The sequence below is a fragment of the Papaver somniferum genome, chromosome 6, assembly GCF_003573695.1.
Source record: "Papaver somniferum cultivar HN1 chromosome 6, ASM357369v1, whole genome shotgun sequence".
NCBI lineage: Eukaryota > Viridiplantae > Streptophyta > Magnoliopsida > Ranunculales > Papaveraceae > Papaver > Papaver somniferum.
This window is the reverse complement of record NC_039363.1, coordinates 172,974,541-172,982,436: the sequence shown is the minus strand read 5'-3', so window position 1 is coordinate 172,982,436 and position 7,896 is coordinate 172,974,541. Positions and strand designations below refer to the sequence as shown.

Here is a 7,896-nt window from a genome sequence, read left to right as displayed (position 1 = left end):
TTTTGATTTGATTTACAAAATGCGAAACAATCGCAGAATTACAAAGATTTCAGAATTATAATGTATTAGAATTTCTCTTGAATATTTACGTTGCTTCAAATGATATGATATTATGAGAATGAAAGAATGAATGAAAGAATAAAAGAACAAAGAAACGCGAAAATTTCGCAAGAGACAATCTAAGATCCATAAAAATCTAAGATTAGAATGGGGCTAACCTTTATGGCGTACACCCTAGTTCGTGAATAAAATTTCGCAAGAGGCAAATGTAAGACCTAAAGTACGTCATAGAAGGGGGTACCTATAGCATGACTCAGGTAAAAGGTTACACCGCCCCTGGAACCTGAGTCATGGAGATTTGGGGTCAATAAACCCCATTCGGGAGAGGCACCTTGGATTCTCAGCCTAAGCATATGACTTAGGTTGGACGACTAAGGTAATAAGGACTCTCCCAAGGAATGCAGAATCTGATCAAGGCGCCGAGGTACACGGTTGAGTCAAGAGTGCCAGGGGTGTTTTAAGCGTCCTTGCCATTATTGACAAGTCTTGGCTTATACTGCACTCGGCCCGAAGAAAACCCCACTTAGGGTGCAGTCTCGTAACCATAAGCCCTATAGGTAAAAGGGATAAGAGGCTGCGAAAACAACTGGTTGTTGTTAAGACCAGATGGGAGGAGCTAACCTTGTATGGTAGAAGTACGTCTCCTTGAAGGGGCAACCGGGGGGAGATAAGGGCGGCACCCTCCATTAGGGAGCTGATAAGTGTCTTAAGACGCAAATGTCATGAGGCTTTTTACTCGCAAGGGTATTAAGGCTTTCATATTTGTGCAACAATCCTGAAGAGGCAATAATACTAGAGAAAAAGATAAGACGAGATCAATGGGTCATTACATGAAAGTGTAAAGACGTTCTGCGATTTCGTCGCAAGACGACAATGTCATGGGGCTTTTTTTTCGCAAGAATATTTAGGCCTGTCATATTGCCGCAACAATCCGGAAGAGGCAATAATACAAAAGAAAAAGTTAAGGCAAGATCAATGGATTTTTGTATGAAAGTGCAAAGACGTCCTGCGATTTTGTCGCAATGACAAGAGGTGGCAAAATAAGACCTTTAACTAGGAAGGCAAAATAAGACCACATAAGAAAATGAGTAACCAAGTAAGCTTGCGAGAATGATTATATGTAAGCAAACAAGCTTGCGAATATGTACATGGAAATGAAACTGAGGCAGTGAAAATGCCGCAGACTTGATATTATGATCATACTGTTATGAGATACTAATAGTGCAGGAAAAAGGAAAGATGAAACACAAGTAAGAACTTGTGGGGAACAATAACTACACGAAGAGGAATGCATACACTAAAGAAAAAGCCAGAGAAATGGAAAATGAAGGCAATTTAAAGCTACATCAATTTTAGCGTGAAAAATGAGTTAAGCAACGCAAACATTAGTTATACATTGTAATACATAAGCATTCTCATCATACAAACATCATACTCGCATCATAAAAGCATTGCATAAGCATTTCATAGCATAAACATCGCATACACATTTCATAACATAATCATCACATAAGCATTATATTCGCACAAGTACTTTACAAAACTGTACGGAATAATATTGCAGAACTTCGCAATAATATCGCAGAATTTCGCAGAATTATTCAAAATTTCGCAGAATTTTTCAGAATTTCATAGGATTATTCAGAATTTCGCAGGATTATTCAGAATTTCGCAGAATGTGTCAGAATTTCGTAGGATTATTCAGAATGTGTCAGAATTTCGCAGAATGTGTCAGAATTTTGCAGAATGTGATTATTTCGCAGAATGTGATTATTTCGCAGAATGTGATTATTCCGAACGATATGATCATTTTGCTCAATTATTTCGCACAATTATAAGCAACTTGAAGAGATTATACTATCGCATGAGCACAAAACATGAGACAGAGGAAAGATGAGAATGAAGAAACAATTCGCACATTCAACATTTTCTCAAAGATTCTACCCTCATAGATAAAGAACAGAGGCAACTATGGATTACCAAGAAAACATTTTATGTTCTTTATCTTCTCGGCAAGAATTACCAAAAATGGAGTAATAATTTCGCATGAATAGAGGCAATACTTATTATTCTCATTCAAGGACGGATACTTCTTACATTTCGAGAATTGAATATTTCTTATACTTCATCAAGGATACTTCATGCTTCTTATACTTCTTCAAGGATACTTCATACTTCGCATACTTCAAAAGATGATACTTCTTATTTACTTCACAACATTCCGGAACTTCACAAAAGAATAGAGGCAAGTACGTACTTTTCAAATCCAGTATTCTTTCCCCCGTTCCTTCATCAACAAAGATCAAAGACTACTCCAACAACACGTATCTCTCTCCAACAACTACAACAATGGATTTTTTCCTGAAGATCGCTCTTCAAGCAATATTCAAGAAAAAAGAGGCAAGATGTAGAATCAGAATTTAGCGACAACGATACGCTCGCGAAATTCTTAACAACGCATTACAAAAATGTCGCAGAGCACTTTGAGAAACGATACGATAGGTGATATTAGCTTAAACATAAGAAAAATGTAATAACTTTGCGAAGATTAGAAGATCTGCGAAATTAAAATTTGTAAGCTTGCAATGATCCGAAATTAGGGGAAATCTTAGTTGTACATTAGCTGTCATACACTATGTAAACACCTATATAAAGAGAAAGGCAAGAGAGAGAAAGGGGATAGATAATCAGAAAAAGAGACACACTTTAGGAGAGGATACATTCTGTAGAGAGAGAAAGTAGAATTGGTTGTATTATTATTATTATCTCCTTCTTCTTCCTCCTTCAAGAACCTAGAGCTCCAAATACTCATTAATGGAGTCTCCATGTAATCAAGATGTAATTATAAATAATCATAGTAAAACCTAACCCCGTGGATGTAGATCAAATTGATCGAACCACGTAAATCTTGTGTCTTATTTTCTATTTTCATTATCTTTATCTTTATTTTCATATTAAATAAGTTTATATATAGAAATCCTAGTCATGATAATACAAGGGGTGTGTTGTAGGATTTCCTGCAACTACATGAATTAACAACACCATCCCTAGTAAAATTTTCACTACACCACTTCAATTCTTGTACCCAATTTGGAATGCATGAACTATAATACCCAAGTTTTAACATCAGTCATTGCCAAATGACAGGAGAATAAGTGCATTTACTAAAAAGATGATCAGCATCTTCAGGGGCCTCATTACAAAGCAAACAAACTGGATCAGAGATTACTCCACATTGCATAAGTCTGCACCTAGTTTTGAGTTTGTTGTGCATTACTAACCAACTAATGAAATAATGGCCAGGGATGAGACCCTTAAACCACACCAAACGATGCAATTCCATGTCAGGCCTGGATAAAGTAATAGCATCATAAGTTTATTTCGTGGAAAAGATACAAGAGCAGGTAGCTTTCCACACCTTAACATCGTTTTCCAAATAATTGACTTCCACTTCCCTAATCTGACAACAAAAGTCTCCATCAAACCCATTCTCGTTCAGAAAAACCCAGCTATGAGCATTTATAAAATCAACAACAAAGTGCTTGCCAGACTGACTAACTTCCTGAATAATGGAAACATGAGCCCGATCACACAACCTACCCTCTGGGTGCCAGAACTCAAATAATTAAGAAACTGGTACTATTGCCACTTCCCAAAATGGTACCTACAAAAGGTTTAACATACTCTCTGCAACTCAAAATTCTTCTACAGGTCCATGAGTAGTCTTGAGGGATAGACATATTCCAAAAATATTTGTGTTTAATGTGGTTAGTTGTAACCCATTGAGTCCACACAATATCTTTTCCAGAAAAAAGGTCCCAGATATGCCTAAGGTTAATTAATAGCAATCTTTGTACTCTCTAAATTCTTAACACCTAACCCTCCCCCAGAAAAAGGAAGACAAATGTGTAACTAGCTAATAGGGTTGTTCTTTTTATTCATATCTACACCATCCGATAAGAACCTTTTGAAGATCGAATTATGCTCTTTGATTACTCTCTTAGGAAAAATGAAATAAGAAAACCAGACGTATATCATGCCATACTTAACACAATCTTAATAAGAAGAAGTCTACCGGCGTAAGTCAAAAATCTGGCTTTCCAAGACTTTACACGTTTAGTGACTTTAGCAATTAAAGGAAGACAATCAACATAAGAAAGCATGGTAGTGATCAAAGGGATGCTTAAGTATCTAACAGGTAAAATTCCCTCAGAACAATGCATCATTTCAATAAGAATGTCCCGACTAACTCTAGAATGAAAAAGTGAGGTTTTATGGATACTCACCTCAAGACCAGAGAAAGCACTAAACTGCGAAAGGCCAGTTGAATAGAAGAAGCAGCTTCCAAAGATCCTTTGAAAAAACCATAACGTCGTCGGCAAAAGGAGAGATTGGTGAGTTTAGTGGATTTGCACTTGGGGTGAAAACCAAAGATATCCTGCTTCACTTGATTAAGGAGAATGGCGTTAACAACTTCCATAACCATGAAAAAAAGAGGATAAAAAAGCGAACTACCCTGCCATAGACCTCTGTTAGCACTGAAAAATTCATATGGAGAACCATTAATCATGACAGAAAACCGAGAAGAAAAAATGCAAAAAAAGATCCAGTTAATAAACTTATCGGGGAAACCAAACATTTTCATAGTCTTGGTAACAACATCCCAGATGACAGAATCATACGCTTTACGAAGATCAATCTTCAAAGCACATCTGGCTATTCCTTTCTTCCTATGATAACTTCTAATTAACTCATGAGCAAGCATAACATTATCCCGAATAAATCGCTCGCCTTATAAAGGCCCATCACCCTTCGACATACATACACGACCAGATCTTTTGATCCTTTGACTAACGGGCGACCTACTTACCAACCTTGGCGGCCTGGCGCTAAAACAAATAATCTCGGTCTTTTGTTTGGTGAGTTCTTTTTGCAAGATTTGGGGAAAAACCCTAACACAGCGCAATTCCCAATCTTGTAAAGATCGAAGAAGGAAAATGATTATCGATGAGAATGATTCTGATAATAGAATCAGTTGCGAAGATCTAAAATCTCTAATCGAACTCATACTTGATCTAAATTTATGTAAAAACGGAAAAGATGGAGAAGATCAGCAACAAAAAATGTTGCGCGACAAAGTAAATATGTTGGAAGGGAAGGTTTTAGAACTTACTTCTGTTTTCGAACATCAACAACAGAAGTTGAAAGACATTGAGGAACAGCTTTGTATTCGCAAGGTGGAGGAAGCCAAGAGAGAAACGGCTTGTTTGACGTCCAACAAAGCTTTACTTGTGCTAGCAGCAAAGTTTTATCAAAAATTAATCGAATTGAGATCAAAGGTTTGATGATCGGTTGAACCTTTAGATGTAAACTAATGTTTTTTTTTTTTTTGAAAACAACGGGTTACTTTGTCCGATCCTGATCGGTTGTTTGTCGTAGGCACTTGCCGAAGCAGAATCAGAGTATTGCAGGCTTCAAAAAGGGAGGTCAGATATTCCTAAGCTTAACTTTTTATTGTGTGTTTTGTTGCAACAATATTGACCATTTATCTCCTGATGGATATACCAATGTGCATAGGCTGGATAATGGTGGCTCATAACTTGTCTCGTTTATGGCTGTCTAAAAAGAATTTTGTGCCTGTTAAACGGGTAACTCTAAACTCTGAGACAGGGCAGTTCCAGAACACCTTAATAAGTGCCAATTAACATAATCTAAAATCTTATGGTCAGAACATAGTATAACTCTTGAAGTCTTGGATCAGAACATAGTATATATTATTGAGAGAATGTCTGACCAAATCTTTGTTTTTGCTTGCTGTTTGTTGATATTAAAGAGCTAGGCAACCACAAGGCTGTCGAGTAGGAAGTGGAGGAGGAGGAGGTGCATGTACATCACAAAAATTAACAACCAATGATGCCCTTGCTTACGTTAAGGCTGTGAGGGACAAATTTCGTGATGAAAGGGAGAAATACGATGAATTCCTCAACATCATGAATGATTTCAAGGCCAAAAAGTAAGAGTTTTCTTATCACACTACCTTTTTCCTTTTTAAGTTTCAGCTTTAGGTACTGGGTGAAGAGTATTTTGTTTATGAGTCTGTTCTTCCATCAATGCAGAATTGACACGCTAGGTGTTGTGGCAAGGGCTAAAGACTTATTTAAAGGCCATCCAGACCTTATTTTAGGCTTTAATACCTTCATGCCGGAAGGATATGAGATTCCCACCACAACCGAGGATGAACCTTCACTGAAGAAGGCTTATGAATTTGAGGATTTCGTGATATATCTGAACAAAGTACAGGTAACACACTAGTCATCCATTACCAATTTTTGAGTTTTGCAGTTATTAATATCATAATACATTTGGTTACCTTTTTGTGCATATGACAGGCACGGTTTCAGAATGATGATCATGTGTTAGAATCGTTCTTGGGGGTGCTATTAGATGTTTTAGTCAAGAGCAAATCCATAGCTGAGGTCTACAATGAGGTAGTCCCATGCCACCAAATTGTTGGATATACGGCACTCTATTTCTTAGTTACTCTAGTATTCACAAACCACCAAATTATTTATATTTGCCGGTCGCGAATCTCTTTCACCAGCATCCTGACTTGCTCAGTGAATTCAAGTATTACCTTTAGTTCTGTTTATCGTATTCAGAGGCCAAATAGATGGGGTATCTCCCCTACTGATCTCCTTTTCGTTTATTCCAAGTATATATAAATGACTAAACATCAATTCACTTCTTAGTATGCTAACCTTATATTCATATCTCTTTTCATTAGATGGAGATCAATCCCACCTCAGACGTAACAAAGGTGGCGGGTGCTGAAGGTCAACTTTGGAAGATTAGTATGAAGGAGCAGGTACATACTATGGCAGGTTATAGCAAATAGTACAATAATAAAAATCCTGATTCTGATTTCATATCAGTTCAAACTCATCAAATACGTACATAAGATATGTCATGGATTTAAATACCTGTGAATTGTGATATCGGTCTCTAAGCTGATCAAATTTACTTAGCGTATCGAAACAAATACTACTTGGTTTTAAAAATATTATGACTGAATGAGGGTTACAAAAACAAGGTGGGTGTCCAATTTAAGAGGCCTTTATTAAAGGGAGAAACATGGAAGTACATTGCTGGTGTTTTGAGATTAGTCTCATGAGTCTATGGATGAACCACATTCTGTTGCAAGTAGCAAGTTTTACTCTACTACTCGGACAAACATGCAGCCATACGTAGGGATGACACGCAACACTCCAAATATTTGCGGCGAACAATCAAAAGGGAGCTTTTCCATTTTCCAGCAACAATATGGGAATTTGTTATTCTTTTTTTTTTCTGAACTACACCCCTGCAATCTTATTTTTGTTAAAGTTGAACGACGCAAAACCCTAAATAAGGAAAAACCAAGTGATTAATTCCTCTCTTTCGGAAAGATCGAAGTAGGAACATGATGATCACGGAGTACGAATTTGGCAGTATTGTATAATTTGTACAATCTGCTACGCCGATCTTAAACCTATCACCAATTTCCATACGTGGTCACGTTATCCACGATCTCTGGTTCGCTCTCTTTTTCTCTAGTCTTGTGCGACTGTTTCTTTTTCTTGCCTTGTACGATCAGAGGTCGTCGTGCAACCAAAGCTTTACTTCTGCTGTCGAACATCAACAAGTGAAGTTGAAACATATTCATAGAGAGAAAGAAACGAAGAGAGAAACGAACAAAGCAATAAAGTTATATCCAGCTTTACATGAATAACGATTAGAGGTTTCACAATTTGTATTCTTCTGCATGTGTGGGGTTAGTCCACTTGTGAGTTGGTGGAA

The 7,896-nt window shown here is 37.1% G+C and overlaps 1 protein-coding gene across 1 annotated transcript; it reads left to right on the top strand.

Moving 5' to 3' along the window:
* The first annotated feature begins 5,008 nt into the window (after nucleotides 1–5,008).
* On the top strand, nucleotides 5,009–7,294 carry LOC113286442. The gene is made up of 6 exons (XM_026535064.1): nucleotides 5,009–5,399; nucleotides 5,500–5,546; nucleotides 5,894–6,073; nucleotides 6,177–6,360; nucleotides 6,450–6,548; nucleotides 6,845–7,294. The coding sequence occupies exons 1-6, from the start codon at nucleotides 5,058–5,060 to the stop codon at nucleotides 6,953–6,955; spliced, it is 963 nt and encodes a 320-aa protein (XP_026390849.1). The 5' UTR covers nucleotides 5,009–5,057; the 3' UTR covers nucleotides 6,956–7,294.
* Nucleotides 7,295–7,896: the final 602 nt, after the last annotated feature.